Here is an 18984-nt window from a genome sequence, read left to right as displayed (position 1 = left end):
CCTCTCCTCCTCTTCCCCTCTTCCCCTTCCCATTTCCTCCTTCTCTTCCTTCAATGGGATCTCATGTGTCTTAGCAGTCTAGGTTTAAACTTCTTCCCTTTCTGTCCTTTCTTCCCAGGGGATTAGGGGCACTCAACACAGAGACCATCTTATTTTATCAGTTCTGTAATCTTGAATGTGATCACTCACGTAACAGTGGAGAGTTGGGTGGAACCTCTGCCGAGTCTCTGCTGTCTGAGGAGAGTAGGCTGAGGCTGGAGCATTGAGGTCATGGTGGCAGGACACTCTATCAGGCAGGTGATTTGGTCCGATGCTATAGATGGTTGAATGCCTCAGGGCTGGTCTTTTTTTTTTTTTTTAATTCACTTTACACCCTGCTCACTGTCCCTCTCCCTGTCACACACACTCCCCTACAATCCTTCCCCATCCCCTCTCCCCTTCTCTGAGTGGGTGGGGGCGCTTTAAGTCTCTACGGGGCTAGGTGCTTCCTCTCCCACTGAGGCCAGACAAGGGCAGCCCAGCTAGAAGAACATATCCTCTGAACTGGTCTTGTGTCAACCCAAGTCTTTTCATTATTATTAGGTGTTGTAAAGAGCAGTTTTGATGTGGCAGTTAAGTTCATGTTAGGTTAGAGTGTCTTATTTGTGTAGCCAAGAGGTAATGTAGTTCTAGCAAGGCTTATGGGCCCAGAATATGGACCAACTTGTGTTTCTTGCAAAATTGTGGGCTTTAAACTTGGAGTTGACTTTAGAACTCTGGTTTCAGTTTTCAGGAAACAGATAAGGCATGGCATGGTGGATGCCTGGCCCTGGCAGAGCTGGGGAGACGAGGTCTGTTGCTACCATCGAGGCTCTCAGAGGGTGAGTAACTGAACCTCGTGGATCTGCGTGGGGGGGGGGGGTGTTCCTTGGTGTGGCTAGCCATGGACACCAGTGCTTCTGTGGAAGGGCAGGGCACGCGCATATTTCTCAGGTTTCTTTCTCACAAGAGCCTTTACAATGTACTGATTACCTCTTTAGCCTATTGCAGCAGCATGCTGTATGAACCCTATGTGCTGGATTTGGAGGGTAATATTTGGTCTTCTTGTCTCTAGAACCGCCCTTCACTATTGAGAGGTGCTTGGAGCTGCACTGTCCCGCTGGCTGACATAGCTGTGGCAGCAGTGGGGCTGAGCTTTAGGATAGGGGGCACAGCGCAGGGCATATGCAGAAAGAGCATGAATCTGGCCTAGCTGTTGGGTCCTGGTGATGTGGAGTCAGAGAATAGAAAGGCTATGGCCATGTGCCACCATCTGGTTGGTGGGATTGTCCTTGTTAGCGGTTGAAGTTGCCTTGTGAGTAGAAGGAAAAGGAATGTAAGGAACAGATGTGCTACAGAGATTGTGCAGGGTATGGCTTCTTTCTAGAGCAGTGGTTCTCAACCTTCCTAATGCTACCTAACTTTGATATAATTCCTCATGTTGTGGTAACCCCTGGCCATAAAACAATTGTGTTGCTACTTCAAAACTATGGTTTTGCTACTGTCATAAATTATAAGTATCTGATATGCAGGCTATCTGATATGTAACCCCTGTGTAAGGGTTAGTCAACCCCCAAAGGGAGCATGGCCCGCAGGTTGAGAACTGCTGGTCTAGAATCCGGTGGTTGCATCTCACTAATGCCCAACTGCAGTGTCAGTACTGTGCACTGGAACACAAGGGGCTTCTAGACCAGCATTCTATTTAGCCTTTCCGCTTTTAAAAAAGTTCTATTGCAATAATTTACATACTGTGTAGTCTATCCACTTATAGTTTATAGTGGTCTCTGACATATTTGGAGTTGTGCAACATCATGTAATTTAACTTCAGAACATTTTCTTTGCCTCAGGCTGGAATTGTGCACCACAGAGCAGCCACTCCTACCCTGCTCCCAGCCCTAGGCGCTCTCTCTCTGTTCCTCTGGCTGCTGTTCTGTTTTTGCCTTTTCAGACATTTCATGTAAACAGACTGGTGTTTGTTGTTTTGTATCTGAACTTGGTGTGATTTTCCGAGGATCCCTGTGTGGTGTGCTCCATTCCTTTGCTGCCGATGGGATTTCCACCGTAGGGAAGGAAGCACTGCTTCTTGCTTAGTCTTACCATTGTGGTTGCCTCGGCCTTTTGACTTTTTATGTAATGCTGCAATGGACTTTTGTTTATGAGTTTCCGCACAGATACGTGTTACCATTTGTCTTGAATGTAGATCTGGGAGTGGAGATGATGGATCAGTTTAAGAACCATCAGGCCAGGCTTTCTCTTTTTAAAAAACTTTTCTTCTTCTCTCATACGTTACATCTGCAGTTTTCCCTCCCTCCACTCTTCCTACTTCTCCCTCCCCCAGGGCCACTCCTCATCTATTTCCCTTAAAGAAAAAGAAAGGAAGGAAGGAAGGAAGGAAGGAAGGAAGGAAGGAAGGAAGGAAGGAAGGAAGGAAGGAAGGAAAGAAAGAAAGAAAGAAAGAAAGAAAGAAAGAAAGAAAGAAAGAAAGAAAGAAAGAACAGGATTCCCAGGGTTATCCTCCGAACATAGCATAATGCAATATAATAAGACTGGGCCCAAACCCTCATATCATGGCTGGATGTGGCAACCTAGTAGGAGGAAGAGAGTCCCACGCACAGGTGAGAGAGTCAGAGACGCCCCTACAGGCCAGACTCTTGTCATGGCTGCCCCAGTCTACATTCCCACCAGCCATGTGTGAGGAGGCCCTGCTTTCCTCACATCCCTGTCAGTATTTATTTTTGTCTTCCCTCTTTAAAAAAAAGTAATTGCCATTGTATTTGTTGTGGGATGTCAGTCACCTTACCATTGCTTGGTTCGTGTGTCCCCGATGACCAATGAGGAAGTCTGAAATTGCTCAGAGGTCTTGCTGGATGGTGGCCGCTTTTACAGCTAAGCCTGCCTCTGCTATCAGGAATTGCGGCAGGTGTGGCGAAGTTACGCTATTTTGTCAGGAAGGACTATACAGACATAGTCTTTGGGGGACCTGGGACAGTTTCCCAGAATGATAAAGCCCATGTGTTGGTTTAGCCCTTTCCTGTGGTCAGCAGGACTTTGCAGACAGCTCAGCTGTGGAAACCTTGTTTTTTATAATTTTTTTTTTTTTTTTTGAGACAGACTGTATAGCCTCTGGCTGTCCTGGAACTCACTCTGTAGACCAGGCTGACCTTGAACTCTGAAATCAATCCGCCTGCCTCTGCCTCCCAAGTGCTGGGATTACAGACATGTGCCACCACTGCCCGGCTGGAAACCTTGTTAATAAGGTTCTACAACTTGGCTCTACGTGGAACCTACTCTAGTCCCCCTTCCCTTTGGTTTTCTTCCGTGGGATTAGCCTGTATGAAATATAGCTGGGCCATATTTCAGAACCTCAGGCACCACTGATCCACCAGCCGCAGTGAGGATACGGGTGCTATTGGTGTCATAAATGCGCAGTGTCAAGCTGCCGGTTAACCCTGTAAAACATGGTGTGGATTCAGTTAGTCCATGGTCTTCTGTTGGGAGTTGCCCTTCTGTCCTGCACTGCCTCCATGTGAACTGCACCTCGTTGAAGCTTCTCTCTGTGCTGGGGGTATCCTGTACTGTGTTCTGACGGGGGGAAGCATCATGACAGGGGCGACAGGTACTCTGGAGCCTGTGTGAAGATGGTAACAGTACGCCTGAGTATCCTAAGGATGGCTTTATGTGTTTACGTTAGACCTCGCCCCGTTCCTCTGAGGGGTCTTACGCTTCAGGTCGTAGCCAGCGCACACAGCTGAGCACTTGCTTCTTTTCATAGCCACTGGGCACCAGTTTTTGCTAAATTGTCAGAAAACAAAAACACTACAATCCGAACCTTTGGAAATTAGAGGCAAGAAAACCAGGGATTCAAGGCTGTTGTTGGTTACATTGAGTTTGAGGTCAGCCTCAAACTTTTCCGGAGATCCTGTCTTTTAAGAAAAGAGAAAAGGCAAAGCGCACATCTGTGGTGAGGCCCTGGGTCAGCGCTGTCTAGGAGAGGACAAAGTGTAGACACGTGAGCGCCTTGGTAGCCACAACCTTCGCTTTCATCCCAGAGGACATGGAAGCTTCCTGGGTGCATGCCAAAGCTGGGGAGGAAGTGATTTGGGGAAATCAGATTGGCTTTACCGCAGCCATACACACAGCAGACCGGATTATTGGGCTGAGTCTCAGGAAGGGGCCGCTGGTCACCTTTGAAAGAGTATGCACGGTCATCTTCATGTACGCACAGGGCAACATCCCCACGTACCGTGCCTCAGTTTGTATTTTGGTCTTTGCTTGGTGGCTCAGGGCTTGGGCCGTTATCAGAGGACTACTTAGTCTTTATTTCAGGGGATGCGGGTGCTTTATGGGTCCTGGCCTTAGTCCTTTTGTTTCTTTGGGTACAGGGCCACTCTTTGACTCCTGTGTACTATGAAATATCCCATAGGGCATCATGATAAGCCTGGGAAGGCTTGTCTAGGGTTTTGGCCATATTTTCTCTGTGATTATATTTGATTGGTGTTAATATTCTGAATAGAGTGTATACCTGCGTTCCTAATTTTGTGTTCCTCCCCCCTCAGTTTTATGTTTTGAAACTAAACAATTTTATCTCTTTGGATGCTTGGTTAAAACCTTTTGTCTTCTTTTTTGCTGTTTTGGCTCAATGGAGGATTTTGTGCCTTGTGTGTTATGAGCTTCTTGGGTATGTAGATACCTATCTTTTTTCTTTTTTTTTTTAAGTTTTATTTATTTATTATATTTGAGTACACTGTAGCTGTCTTCAGACACCCCAGAAGAGGGCGTCAGATCTCATTAGTTAAGGATGGTTTTGAGCCACCATGTGGTTGCTGGGATTTGAACTTAGGACCTTCGGAAAAGCAGTCAGTGCTCTTAACTGCTGAGCCATCTCTCCAGCGATACCTATCTTTCTTCCAGACTTGTGATGTGCTCAGCCTTTTCGTCCCTAAATGCTCCACGTGCCATGCTCTTCTGTCTTGCTCTGGGAGAGAGTTTTAGGTGTGGAGCTGTGCTCCTTTCTGTCCCTCTGGTCTCTCAGGTTCTATTCCTCTGTTATTTTTGTCCCTGCTCCTCATACTGGGTGGTTTCAGTTTCTGTGCTCAGTGATTCTGCTTTTTACTTGTGCAGATCTGACTTTAAGCCCCTGTATTAGTTTCTTTCCTTAGAACTGCGACCAGTCACAGGGCAGAAGTAGTTAAAAGAAGGAAGAGTTTGAGTGCGCGCACTGGGGAAGGCGCACCAGTAGGAGTACCAGGCCACCGGCCGCATCGCATCCATGGTTAGGAAGCAGAGGAAGATGTTGTAGCTCACTTTTCCCTTCTTGTGTAGTGTGGGACTCTCGCTCAGGGAGTTGTGCATCCCACATGCAGGATGGGTTTCCTACTTTAGTTAACTCCCTCATAGACACACCCAGAGATTTATCTCCTGAGTAATTATGGACCCAGTCAAGCTGACAGTCATCACACCCCTCTAGAGTACCTGCATTTCAACTGTTGACTTTTCAGTTTTAAAGCTTCTGTCTCTTTGTTGACATTTTGAGTTTGTTCAGATAGGTCGGTCTTCAGTTTCCTTTGCGCATTTAAAAAGACTTTGGTAAGTCCGAATGTCGGGCTGCTTCAGAGTTGTCTTTTCTCCTGTGTTTGCGTTATACTTTTCTGCTCTTTTCCTGCCTTACAATTTTTGTTTTTGTTGAAAACAGAATATTTTGAATATTTTTTTTTTTTTGAGACAGGGTTTCTCTGTGTAGCCCTGGCTGTCCTGGCACTCACTCTGTAGACCAGGCTGGCCTCAAACTCAGAAATCCACCTGCCTCTGCCTCCCAAGTGCTGGGATTACAGGCTTGCGCCACCACCGCCCGGCCTTGAATATTTTAATAGGTGCCTCCAGAAGAAATCCCCCTCCACACAACCAGGCAGTTGCTCTTAGGATGTACTGAGGCCCACTGTGTCCTATATCCCGGTGACTATGATCTGTCCTATATCTCAGCATCAGACATGATATAATAGAGTATCTGTGAGTACTGAAACTAAGTAGTTTCCTTCCTCTAGCATTCCTCCGGTTGTCATAAATGTTTGATTAGTATCCAGAGTTCTGCAAACATTGATCCTATCAGTTTTGGCCAGTTTAGCACTTCAGCCCAGAACTCCTGTTTGCCTCACTGCATGACATCATTCAACAAGGAACATTCGGATGGTGTTGTGGCATCTGTTTGGGTCCTCTTAAGTAGCAAATGCCTTATAGAATTAAATATACAACAATTTTGTTGGGAGCATGCTTGTGAGAGAGATGGGGAGAGGAGACAGGAAGGCTGGAGCTCTCCACTGGCTCTGATGATACACATGTGGGATGTCTGGCTTTTCATGTACCAGGTGAACAGGTCCCTGGGCAGGGAGGGCCATGTTGACCAATGCCTAGAACAGGTGGGCGGGGCCATGTTGACCAATGTCTAGAATAGGTGGGCGGGGCCATGTACCAATGCCTAGAGCTGCACTGTGTAGTTTTAGCATTTGTGCCATTTTGAGCTTCCAGATATACCCAAGTTTGTAAGAAAATGGAGACTATATTGTGGCATCTTTGACTTTGCTGCTGGGTGAATTGTCACCTGTACTGTTTTTTTCTTCAAGGGAGTGTCTGTGTTTTGTATCTGTTTTTTCCTACCCTGTAAAAGGTGGTATGGGACAAGGACAAATCACCGCTGACCACTGTTGGGATTGTTTAGAAAGGCTTTTGTTTTAAAATCTAACTTGAGGTACAGTTTGCTCATATGAAATGTAATTCAATGAATTTTGGTATATTACATTTTCATTAAAAAAAACCCCTCATGTTAAAAATATATGAAACAGAAGTTTGTTGTTGCCATTTCCAGTCATTCTGCTCAATGCCTGGAATTCTGCTCAATGGAATTAACCCTATTCATGCCGTTGAGCAACCATCTCATACATCCGGGTCTAAATCATCTGTTGCTCCAAATAACCTGCTTCCCACACCACATGACTCCAGTCTACTTCTCAGTCCTACGTCTTTCTTCCATCCTTGGATCTTCGTGTAAGTACAAAGTGTGTACAGTGTCTTGGATCTTCGTGTAAGTACAAAGTGTGTACAGTGTCTTGCCATTTTTGGCTGGCCCATTTCACAGAGTATAACAATCTCAAGACCCGTCACAGTGTAGCACACTAACACTGCCCTGCCTTTGTAAGCGATGCTACAGTGTGTTCCGTGGAGAGGAGGCAAGACTGTCTCTTTGCTTTAGGTCTCTATAGTGTGTCTAGCATGACCTAGGATTACTACTAGGTCATGTGGTGGTTCTGTCAAACTCATCTTGAAAGCTTGTTTTTTGTTTAATTTTGTTTTATCTGTAATGTAAATGTGAGTACGCTGTTGAAAGCTCCCCTTGGAGCAGCTGTCTGTGGAGGATGGTATTTTTCCCTGGTCTCTCTGATCTAAGGCCCGTGGTACCAATGTACAGAATAATTTCCTGCAGGCTGAGCACCTCCTGTTTGGTAGAGTAGTTTCTCATGCTTCTCCCAGGCATGGGTGGCAGATGGCTAGGTTCTTCTTGTTTGTCATTTAAGATGACAGAGGCAATGGGCGAGCTATCCATCATACTTCTTCAGAGCCTTGGGGCCTGAGTAGAGGGAGGGCTGAGTTCTTATGTGGGTTAAGCGTGCCAGGGTAAGTGCCAGGCTTTGGGTCATGCGCATGGGCCTTAGCGTTCCGTTCATCATCCCCCCCCCCCTTCCCAGCCTTTACTTGTCGGGGAGCAAGAGGGGTCATGCTTTTGTTTTTTGCCAAACATATTGGTATATGTTTGGTAAACGTAAAGAGTCAGGCTGGAGGGTAAGATAATTGTATTTGTTGTTGTTGTTGTTTTTTATCATAAGAGAGTAAGTTTGGGTTAATATATGTGGTGGTTTTGATGGTAAAGGCCTTTCCTAGCCCCTTGGGTGGAAAGGGCTGCTCCTGTCTCACCAGGTTTGACAGAGGTCTTTCCTGCTTCTATTAATGGTCTGCAGTGCTGGCCTTGTGTCTTCCGTAACTGCTGTGAAAACCCCCGCATCCCTCCTTTATGTTGGTATCTGGAGTTTTATATGTATTTAACTAGTTGCAAAGTGTTTCTCTATTTCTAACACCATCTGAAGGTAGAAAGTATATCGGTCAGCTTCTCTGGGCATCCTTCACTGGGGCTGGCTGGGAGCTGGGAATTGCTGGCTGAGCAAAAGGATTTCTCGAAAAGGAACCATGAACTCCTGTGCTCAGGGCCTACCTTTGGTTCTAGCATGTGGGGTGAAAGGTTGTCTCTGTCCAGGAGCAGTAGGAGGGCGACTGGGGAATTCGAGGAGTGGAGCTCTTCCTGCAGCATTAGTTGTCAGGGCTCCTAAGCTTGTCCTCCAGGCACTCTGAGACTCGGGACTCCTCGATGGTCTTTGAAAAGCTCCACGGGTGAGGAATACCACATGCATGGACTCTTTGGCTACTAATTTCTCTGCCAACCCCGGAAGCACTTTCTTAGTTTCATTGCTGCCTCAGCTTTCAGCTCTGTCTTGCTGAATACTAAGGCAGAACACTCTAACGGATGCCATAGACCTTATGTTGGTCTTTGTTTTATGTGTTCTCAAAGTTCACACATGGATTTATTGGAAAATTAACATGTACATCACTTTAGGGAGTGGAACGTGAGCCTAAATGAGAAAGTTTGCTTTGACACTGTAAGCAAATAGAATAAGGTGATCATACCTTTACCAGTAATACTCTTCCCTGGTGGAAATAATTTACTTGTAAAATCAGCCTCTAGATGTTTGTGAACAGTTCACTTAGAAATAATCACAACACTTCTTACATGTTGATGCTTAACCTCAAGATGTTTGTGGCATCAAAACACATAGCTACATTTAATAGGAAAACAGTAACACGGTAAAGTTTTAGTCCTTGTGAAAGGTCTTTTCTATGAGTCTGCTCACACCTCTGAGCTAGTTCTGTATATTTCTCTGATGTGTCACAAACAGGAAATGCCTGTTTAATTCATCAGTCCTGGAGAATATAAGCCACTCAGATGACTTTTTACAACCAGAAGTAGAAACACCTTTTAATATTTATCTTAACGTTTACAAACTGAACAAGATTACAGCCTTTTGTCCTTTTTGAGAAGAAAAGAAAAACTGTATTTATAAAAACTGACTTGATTAAAAAGCAAAGGTGAACTGTGGGAATCCTGGTTGGCTCAGCACTTAGGAGGCCGAGGCAGGGAGACCACAAGTTTAATGCCAGCTTGAGCCACATGGCAAGATGGCACCTCCTCCTCCAAAAAGCAAAAAAAAGTGAAGATGCTGCTTGAAATATAGTCTGGAAAGCTCCTCTTTAGCCACGGCACAGAGAGCACGTGGGGCCTCAGGATACTCGGGTCCTTTTCCGTAGAGTGAGCACTCTGGGCACGGCGTCATTCAGCTTTGGCTTCTTAGCTCCTTGCTGGGATTTTCCTGTCTCCCTTTGACTTGTCCTCTTTTGTCCTTTGGGTCTGGGGTCACACTGAACCTCCTGATTCTCTGTAGAGCTGACGGTGGGCACATCTTGACGGGCAGGTTCCTGGGCTGCGCTTTCCTCATCGCCCACCCGGACATTGCCCGGGCTGTAGGCTGCCAGCTGACAGAGAGCGACAGCGGCCGTCTGCTTCTGTTCGTCACCACTGTCTACCGTGTGTGTGTCTGGGGTTGTCCCTCTGTGAGCCTTGCCTGGCTGCGTCTCCACATGGCTGGTCCTATCTTCAGAACCCTTTGTATCAGTCTTTGGAGCAGCAGCAGGCCCTGCACCTTGTGGTGGGCCGGGGAGGGCAGGCCTTGGGGCCCAGACATTGCAGGGATCCTTTATGGACAGATTGAGTGGCAGGTCCTGCAGCCCCGAGAAGCCCAGAGGGTCTGCCTGGGCGTTGCTTGCATACATGGGTCCATAAGTGGCTGCAGGGTTTGTCTCCAGCTTCTTGGAGAGATTGAGGGGGCCTATTCTGGAGTGGTCCTCTGGGCTGGAGGGTGGGGCCTCAGTGATGAGAGAGGTACTGCTCCCTATCTGGGCCGGAGGGTCACTGCTCATGGCCTGGAGGCTAGAAGAAATGAAGAGAAATTTTAGGGAAATGATCATGGAAAGCATTCTGAACAAGCGTGGACTCTGTGTTGAACAAAGCTACACTGGAGGTTTTGAAAAAGAGATTGCCTTACCTTTTGGGGGACTCTGCTCTGTGTGCTGCAGGTTGAGAGCGCGGACTTTCTGAGCCCCTCTGGACAGGTTTGAAGGCGGTGGAGCTCTGCTCAGGTTGCTGGAGCGGCTCCAGGCTCCCTGAGGAGGCCGCTTTGTTTGAGAGGTCACACAGGCCTTCGAACGTTTGGCTTGTTTGGGTGAAGTTGGTGGGGCTTGGCCTTCCCGGGGAGCCCGTGGCTGCGCTCCCTGCTCGGGGGCTCATTTTGACCTCCTCTGCATCCCTTTGCCCATCTTTAGAAGGACCTTTTGCCTCAGGAGCTGGGCTTTCCTTCTCAAACTCTGTGTGTTTCCTGTGGGAGTTTGAAAGGTTTAACTCTGAGGGGCTTGAGGCTGGGTAAACCAGGGCTGCATCTTCGAGCGATCGAGAACTCTGGTCTCGTGTGACACCAGTGACCGATGGGAGCCTGAGGCCATAGGAGGGAAATGCAGACTCTGGTCTGTATAATCCATAAGGGATCGGCAGATTAGAGTGGTACTGCTGGAAAAATCTGTAGTGGTCATACGTCGACGGAGATGTGTTCAAGTGCTTGGCGAGTGGCCCAGGATGAGGCAGGAAGTGCCTTTGGTCTTGGGCCCCGTAGACAGACAGCAGAGTGGTCTCACACTCAGGTGTGTTCCCCGTTAGGAGGTAGGGGGAATAGATGGCAGCCAGCCCGTGCTCTGTGTAGAAGGGATGGGGGTACTCTGGGATCGCGGGGTGCATGTAAGGGGAGATGGCACCAAACCCCTTTGTAGATGGGATTTTGTGTGGAAACTCTGGAGGGAGGAATGGGGAGCCAGCTTTCCAGGGATAACCAGGAGCATGGAATGCAGACTTGGCATGGAATGCGGTGGCTTTGGTGGCAGGAGCCTCTGTGTCTTCTGGCCCCCTCAGTCTGTGCTCCCCAACTGGAACAAATGCTGAATGTCTAACCCCACCGTCAAGGCAAGGCTGGGTGCTGAGAATGGTTTCTGGTGTCATTTCTTTCGGTAGGGCTGGTTTCTGGGGACCCTTGTGGGCTCCCCGAGCCTGCATTTCTAGGTTTTCTTTGGCATCCTCCTTTGCAGAGCCCTGTTGAGACTTTGGATCAAAGCTGGAGAGTCCATTTAGGAGAGACTTGGAAGTGGCTGGCTTTGAGGTGGGCTCTGGCTGGTGGGTCTGCTTAGGGTCCAGAGGGCTAGATTTGGGACACTTGGGAACACGATCTTGCTCTGACACTAAAGTAATGGAGTTTTTACAGAGACCGTACTTCATGTGATTGAAAAGATGTGACTTCTCATTACATGTAAAAGGACACTGGAAGCATTTGTACTTGAAGGGCTTTCCTGGGGGCCGTGGAATGTAGTGTGGCTTTTTTGGTTTCCGTTCCTTTAGGAGACTCATTATCCTTTGTGTTTGGACCTGTGGTCTGCTCAGTGTGTGGTCACTGCTGCTTCCTCTTTGACCAGGATGCGGTGGCTCTGAAGGAGGTGAGCACTGTCTTCCTTCTTGCTCTGAGTACTTTGTTTGAAGCCAGCTCCATGTGCTGAGGGCCTAACGAGGAAAGCTCCTTCCGCCTGGCACCTGCAGCTGTGAAGGCAGACAGGGACTGGTATCAGGTGCAGGGTTAGAGGGTCAGTGTCTGCGCTGTCACACTAAAGATAGACTAGGAGCTTAGTACCTTTAGAAAGCAGGTGACACTTGCATCCCTAACAGTCTGTTCTCTTGGCTGCCAACATCCTGCGATATTTTCTAAAGGCTAACGTGCAAGAATTTCCTGGGGACCAAGAGAGCACAGCGTCACAGGTGATCCTCGGAGGCCTGGGATCTGTGTCCTGCAATCTGGACATCCCCTTGGTTCACTTGTTTGGGGTTTCTGATAGGATTCTGTAACCAGAGCCAACCCCCTACATTACTTAGTGATTGTGCTGTGGCATTGTTTAGCTGCATGCTCCAAGGTCCTGCGAGCTAAGCTGTTACTATATTATGCGTGTGAATATTCACAATTAAAAATATTTAAGACATAGGGCTTACTCTCCTGCTCCTAAAACCACAAAAGCCCATTTTATCAGCAGGTATTGTACTTTCGGGGTGGTGGCGGTGATACTCAGGTCCTTCCTTAGCTCCATCACTGGGTAAATGTTCTTACCCACTGAGCTACACCCTTAGCCCTAGTAAGTAGCGTTTATGTTGGATCCACACAAACCTGAATGCTAAATTTAGGTCAGCTCAGTTTGCAGTGTCGTCAGGGTGATTTGCGAGTCCCCGAGTGGCTTTTATGTCTTGCCACTCATCAGTGTTTGGGAATAACTCACAGGTTTGCCCTTCCCTCCCTTGGATATATATAAACCTTCTCAAGAGATCAGAGCAGCCATTCCCAGGTAGAGGGAGGAAGCTATCCTGCCCCAGGCACCCCTTGTACCTAGATCATACAGTGAGTCTGCTTTCTAACCCAAAGCTGAGCAGTTAGTGAAGCTGCCTCCCTGGACATCTAGGGTGACTCTGGGTGGCCTTGGGTAGAGGGCAAAGGTTGAGCCAGGCTCCTTGATTTATATAGGATATATGAAAATGGAAAGGTCTCCTACTTAGTATTTTAAACACTTAAAAATAACATTCAGTGGGAATCATTTAAGAAATGTGTTTTCAGCTACAAAACTGAGTTTGTAATACACATGTAAAGCCCTGTAAACCATACCTTTAGAAATATAACTAAATTCTTACAGTTAAGTCCTCACTCTTGTCTGCCTCCCCCTTGCTCCATGCATATGTGCGTGTGTGTGTGTGCGCACGCGCGCACAGCAGGCAATAGGGTGGAGCAGCTAGCTACAGGAACAGGCTCTTTATTTCTGCTTATGTGCTTCATATTTCTGAGGATGCTATCAGGTTTTATTTGGTTTATCTTCTAATTTATACACACACACACACATATATGTATGTGTGTGTATGTATGTATGTATGTCACTGTGGTACCAGCAATTCTATCACTTAGGGTAGACTAAGGCAGAGGGTCTCAAGTTCTCAAGTTCAAGGCCTGCCTGTGCTGCTTGGCAAGACTTTTTTTCTCAAAGTTAGAAGAAGTCCACAAAGAGCCAAAGTGCCCTTCTCCAGTTACCTTATTTATTATCAGAGTGTCAGGCTCTTAAGTTGTTGTTTGGGAGAGCAGTGGCTCAGCAGATCCTGAAAGTAGTTCACTGTGAGAGTCTGCGTGGTCGTGAGGGAAGCACCAGTCTTAGGTAAGAATATCAGGTGCTCCGTGCGGGGGAGAAAGGAGTAGGGGAGACTGAGCTATCAAAGCAGGTCCTGCTTGGACCTCTCTTTTGCTGCAGAAGCTAAAGTGAAGGCAGAAGTCCGATGTCAAAGCTGATCACGTTAACACTTAGTAATAGCCTTGTGACTTTTCTCTTCCTTCTTACTAAAAGGAAAAATGTAAAGAAACTCTGTGGGCCCAGCTTATACCTGGAGTGCAGTTTCCCTGCCTGTGTCAGGGAACCTGAGCAGCCTTCCTTGTCTGACTCGTTGATGAGAGCAGCTCGATAAGTCAGTGGGACCTGTGCTGGCATGCTCATTACACTCTTGATTCTGAAGGCGTGAGAACCTCTGCAGGTCAGGTTCCCATGGCTGTATAGGATATGTCATGGCACAGATCTGAGAGAGATGATTTCATCACTAGCTGGGAGCATCATGATCAGAATGATGACAGTTGCAAACATTTGTCGAGTGTGAGCTGCTCCCCAGTTTCTGGGGATAGACACGGGACAGTGTACTGTGTACTGGACAGGCTAGAAGAGCCCCTGAGGATATAAGGAAATAATGACGGGCCTTCAGAGAAGCAACTGTAGTAACGCCACTGATGGTTTCGGGCAGAAGAAGTAAGCATACCACTGTGGTTAAATATTGAACAACTACAGTGGTTAAATAAGTACATCTTCATGGTAAGGTTTTCTTGTCTTACAAGAGAGAGGTAGTTTAGAAATCACAACATGTTGTCCTAAAGAATAACTGAGAAAATAATTATTACTGAGTGTGTGTGTGTGTGTGTGTGTGTGTGTGTGTATGTGTGTATGTGTGTATGTGTAATGCTACCTGAAGTTTTGGTTTCAGCCTCTGCCTTTTTATTTTTTTGGCTGCTAACCCCAGGGCAGTGAGCAGGCTGGGCGGGATAAGCAGCCGTGGCTCCTGTGCAAGGGCTCCAGACTGAGAGTCTTTCCTGAGGTTTGTTAAAACTGAAAGGGAATGGACATAGAAACCGGCTGAGGCTCGGCTATAATCGTTCCAGTAACTGGATAAACTGACCCCCTCAGGATTTCACAATTGATAATTAAAGCAGAGAGCTCACTGCTTGAAGGCAGGTGTAAGGCGGGCGTAACTCAACTATAAAACTACTGTGTTAGAGAAGTAAGTGGGATAAAATTGATGCTTTTGTAAGCTTTTGAATGATGATGTCAGCCTGTGAGTTCTCTGTCCTAACCAAGTGAGGTTTATGACTATGAAGAAATTAACCCACAGCCATGACCGCAGCCAGGCACATATGTCTGTGGGCACGGAGGCTTACAATAAGTCCTGTTTGGTCAGTTTATACCTGCTGGACTTTGTACTGTCTGGCAGCTTCTGGTGTTAAATATTCCCAAAAGTGCACATTGTTGCCAAAACAGGAAAGCCAAGAACTTTGACTATTTACAGTAAGTTTGGATTTGCATTCAGAGGTAAAGCTTTTCCTAAAGGCATAAAAAGGGTTTGTGGCTTTTCCTTTTTGGGGGTGAGCCAGATCCTACTTTGGGAATACATCTCTAGAAGGCTGGCTGTGGAGCTATGGCTGTCTGAGAACTGTAGTGTTAGCATGAGTGGTGCTGAAACAGTCCCAGAGGAATTTTTCCTGGCAGCATATCCTCCTCCTTTCTACTTCCCATATGATGGTCAGGTCAGGGGGTTTGAGGTTGTCTTCCCACAGACACCCAGCCTGGGTTAAAGGCTTTTGGTAGAGAGCTATTCTGTCTTCCTTGGGGAGCCCTGTTCTTAAACGTGCCTCTCCAGACTGCCTTGGCCCCAGACTTCCTTCTCTGAATCATCTTGCATTGCAGCATACATTATGTACAATAATACAGTGCCCTAAAAACATGTACAGTATTCAGCTTAAGATCTGTAAGATGTGCCCCCCCCCTTTTTTTGCGGATATATATCAGCTGTGTGACTTGAGTCTTCAGTATCTCTTATATTCAACTACTTGACTTTGCATTCAGAAAGGGCCCTGGGCTGAGCGCGCCTTCCTCCTGCCCACAGGCGTGCAATCCGGATGCCTGCCCATACACACAGTGAGCACCTTGCAGTTTCGATTGGCCACAGGGTTCTGTTTGTCTTTAAAGCACTAGGGCTTCAGCAGTCCCTGAACGTGGACAGGGAGTGCAGCTGCTGGTGTCGAGGCAGCAGTGAGGGGCTGGCATGTTTTAAAAGTGTCTAAGGGGCTTGCACTTAGAAATCAGACAGGAGGAAGAAGAATTTAAAAGAACTCTGATAGGACACAATAGAGGTAATTACAGCCTTGCTTTATAGGACAGCGATATGACGGGCTAGGCAGCTATGCTTGTCCTGTGAATTGACCTGCAAATCAAGACAGTGCTGTAATCCTCCTCCTGGTGGTGTCCAGCTGTCTGGCACAGAGCCTCGCAGGTGGAACGTTGTGAAGGGCATGCTATAATTACCGCACTGTGATGTGGCGTTATTGCACCACTCAAGGGCACGCCACTGTCGTCTACCTGCTGGGGTGTCGCAAGAACGAGATTTGTGAGTTTTGCTTCATTCGAGCTTTTGCAGTAACTGGCCGACACTCCCTCTCAAACTTTCTGTTCTTTAAGATGAAGGTGAACTTAGGACGGCCATAACCTTAGAAGAAAGCAGTTTTCTAGAGTGTGTTTGGAAGAAAGAATCCAGAAAACAAATGAGTTCTGTCGTGTCGGCTCACTGCATGCACAAGGCTTCCCGACCAGCATTGCCCCAGAGCTTACCTTGCCTCTTGTTTCTTTAACACAGCAGTTTAAAATATCAGAGAGCCTTTGCTAACGCTCAGCCAACACCAGGATGACAAATGTAGGCGTCTCTGCTTAAATTAACTCTGATTTGGTCAGATTTGGACGATTATTCCGTCGGTAATTATTTTCCTACAGATTCATGCTTCCCCCCACTCATGTACAATCTTAACAACCAAACAAAAACTTAAACTTAGTTGGTTTCTTGTTTTTGAAAGATTTTATCAAAGAAGCAGTTATTTTTAACTTGAAAAGTTTTAGATGTTAAACTAGAAATGAAACCAAGCAGTTATATATAGTTGTATCTCTACATACATATTTTTGCCTCTTTTATGTCAAAATTTATTGTAATTTCTTTGAAAAGTAGGGAACAATTAAGCAATACTATAAATTCATCTTTTGTTTTTTAAAATAAATTTTATAGTAGAAAGGGAGGCTTGATTTCTAAATAAGCTTGCTCACAGCCTTGGAGTAATGTATCAACCCCATTAGGAGTTCTGTAATTGTGGTCGGCATCCCCGAGGTGCACCTGCTGCGTTCTGAGTAATCCCCAGGGACTCGAGAGAGCAGGAAAGAGCAGACAACAGCAGACGGTTTACCCTGACAGATTCTCCAAGACACATTAAAGAGTAGTTTTGAAAGAAAACTTGAAGAAATTGTAAGCACTTACCAAAGGTGGGCAGTGCTGGGATGCGGAGTCCTCCTTCTGTGTAAGGTGCTGAGGGCTGAGAGCAGGATCTGTTCTCACACTGGCTCGATGGCTCGGTGAAACTGGAGCCGGCTGTTCCAGTGGGAGGGATTTAAGTGTAGGAGTTGAGCCCTCAGGGCGTAGAGATGCACCTGATATTCCTCCGCCTGCAGCTACAATTCAAGTGTTTGCACCCACTGAGCTCCACGTAGCCTCACTGAGCCGGGATCCAGAGAGTCCTGTGCCACTCCAGGTGCCCCGCAGGACTCTGGGTTCACTGTGTGGGGTCCTGTGAGGGCTGCCCAGGCGCAGAGGACTCAGGACCCCTGGATGCAGGTATAGTGCTGATGTGCTTCTCACAACAAGCAATCGATGTTCATTTAAGATCCAGGTGGAGCTTTGCTTCAGTACTCTAGCATGTGAACCCAGAAGCAGAGAAATACAAATTCATCTTGGAATACATGTCACTGAAGAAAACATTAATATTGGTGTTTTTGCTGTGAGGCCTAGAGAAGCCCCTGGTCACCTTTGTGATTTTTAAATCCTTCTTCTCAAGGATTTTTGTCGAGGTCACCGGGAGAACTAGGGTGGCAAAGAGGATGCTAACCTTGTTGCCTTGTCACAGGGACCTGCCAGAACATGCCCAGGGCCTGTACTGTTGTGGAGCTGACATGTGCTGTCTGTCATCTGGGCGTTGGCAGAGCTCCCCTTCATACCCCCCTCCCCTTTAAGCAGTAACTTAGATTTTTAATTTTGGAGCCATTTTACACCCCTCCCCCACACACTGTTTACTAATTTGCTCTGAGGCTGTGCAGGCTACAGAGGAGGCTAGAATGTGATGTCAGTTCAGGGACAGGGAAAGGAGTGTGCTAGCTGGCTAGGCTCTTGGTCATACCTGAGGCTGCTGGCCAGGGCCAGAGCACGGAGACACCGAGACAGCTGAGAGGCTCCCTGGCGTTGAAGCACCGGTGTCCTCCCCACACCCACTTAAGACTTAAGGTTTTACTTGCCTTCATCTTTATGTTTAATTCTTTAAAACTTAAGTTAGATACTTTGTCTCATTTCTGTGAAGACTCCAACCAAATGCGCAGTCTTCTAAGAACAGCACTTCCCCAGGATCTCTCTGCTCTCTAGCTGAGTAGCAAGTCACCTTAGGCTCTGGTTTGAGACATTCACAGTTTGTTGCATGTGTTGCTGCGGAGGTTGTCTGTACCCGTTCCTGGGGCAGTGTTTCTACTCTGTGGGTGTTTGCTGAGGCTCCCCAGTATGGTGAAGTCCCCTAGCTACTGTGCCACATTAGGGAACTCCACAGAAGATGATAGCCTTTGGATATCTCAGGAGATGTAAGAGAGCAAAATGGCGAGGCAAGGCGGAGAATTACCTTAGCACTGTTTCTGTTGCTCCTCTTTTCTGGAGCAGCTGGGGCAGGTCGGCTTCTAGGAAGGCTGGCAGGAGCTTGCTGGATATCTTACCCTTTTCCCTCCACTCTCACTCCCCTTTTGCTGAGTGTTTTTCACTCCTTGATTCTAATTTGCAGCCTGGATAGCAGGTGTTTTTAACTAATCTTAAGTCTTCTGTCTCTGTGTCACCGTCCACATCCTCTTGGGGGCGGCCCCTCCCTGTGTGGGACTGAACTCCTTGAGTCCATGCTGCCCTCTCAGTCCTATCTTTGCTGCGTTATAGCTCCTGCATTTCCATCCCTCTTCTCTCTAGCCTCCTGTCTTTTCTTTTCTGCATGTCGCAGTCAGTCAGGACAGTGCTACACTAACCCCCTAAACACTCGGACAGACATTGGCTTAATGTTCACGGTGCTTTCTTCAACGGAGAGTTTTCATGCAGCAGGTGTTCTGATCTAAAGAGTGACATTGAATGAGCATCCCCAATTTTGAGGCCCAGCCTTGCCACCATTTCCCTGCATGGCCTGGCATCTGTGGCCCGATGGTATCCACAAGCTCTAGATTTTGATTAAGGGCCATCTATAGCTTTATGAGAGTATATGTAGTCTCCTCTTCTTTCTCCCCATATTCTCAGCTTCCTTAACGATATCTCCTGGCATTTCC

At 47.1% G+C, this 18984-nt stretch overlaps 2 protein-coding genes across 2 annotated transcripts in view; one reads left to right on the top strand and one right to left on the bottom strand.

The window, feature by feature from the left end:
- Tbcd (tubulin folding cofactor D) overlaps window positions 1-18984 on the top strand; it is a 155739-nt gene that overhangs the window by 49065 nt on the left and 87690 nt on the right. Inside the window, 1 exon segment of the mRNA XM_052196288.1 lies at window positions 766-860. Within this exon segment, the coding sequence (XP_052052248.1) occupies window positions 766-860 (95 nt within the window).
- Znf750 (zinc finger protein 750) lies at window positions 8742-17005 on the bottom strand. The gene is made up of 3 exons (XM_052196289.1): window positions 16907-17005; window positions 10218-11806; window positions 8742-10102 (listed from the first exon to the last, which is right to left on the bottom strand). The coding sequence occupies exons 2-3, from the start codon at window positions 11618-11620 to the stop codon at window positions 9397-9399; spliced, it is 2109 nt and encodes a 702-aa protein (XP_052052249.1). The 5' UTR covers window positions 11621-11806; window positions 16907-17005; the 3' UTR covers window positions 8742-9396.

Source organism: Apodemus sylvaticus, chromosome 10 (assembly GCF_947179515.1).
Source record: "Apodemus sylvaticus chromosome 10, mApoSyl1.1, whole genome shotgun sequence".
In the NCBI taxonomy this organism is placed as follows: domain Eukaryota; kingdom Metazoa; phylum Chordata; class Mammalia; order Rodentia; family Muridae; genus Apodemus; species Apodemus sylvaticus.
Note: the sequence above shows the minus strand (reverse complement) of the source record. Positions and strands in the feature narration are given on the sequence as shown.

What these genes read in the sequence shown, in the direction of transcription:
- Znf750 (XM_052196289.1), bottom strand. Translation starts at nt 11,620, where the DNA reads ATGAGTCTCCTAAAGGAACGGAAACCAAAAAAGCCACACTACATTCCA. An exon ending in AGAGCAGAGTCCCCCAAAAG is followed by an intron (nt 10,103 to 10,217) that starts GTAAGGCAATCT and finishes CATTTCTTCTAG; the next exon opens with CCTCCAGGCCATGAGCAGTG.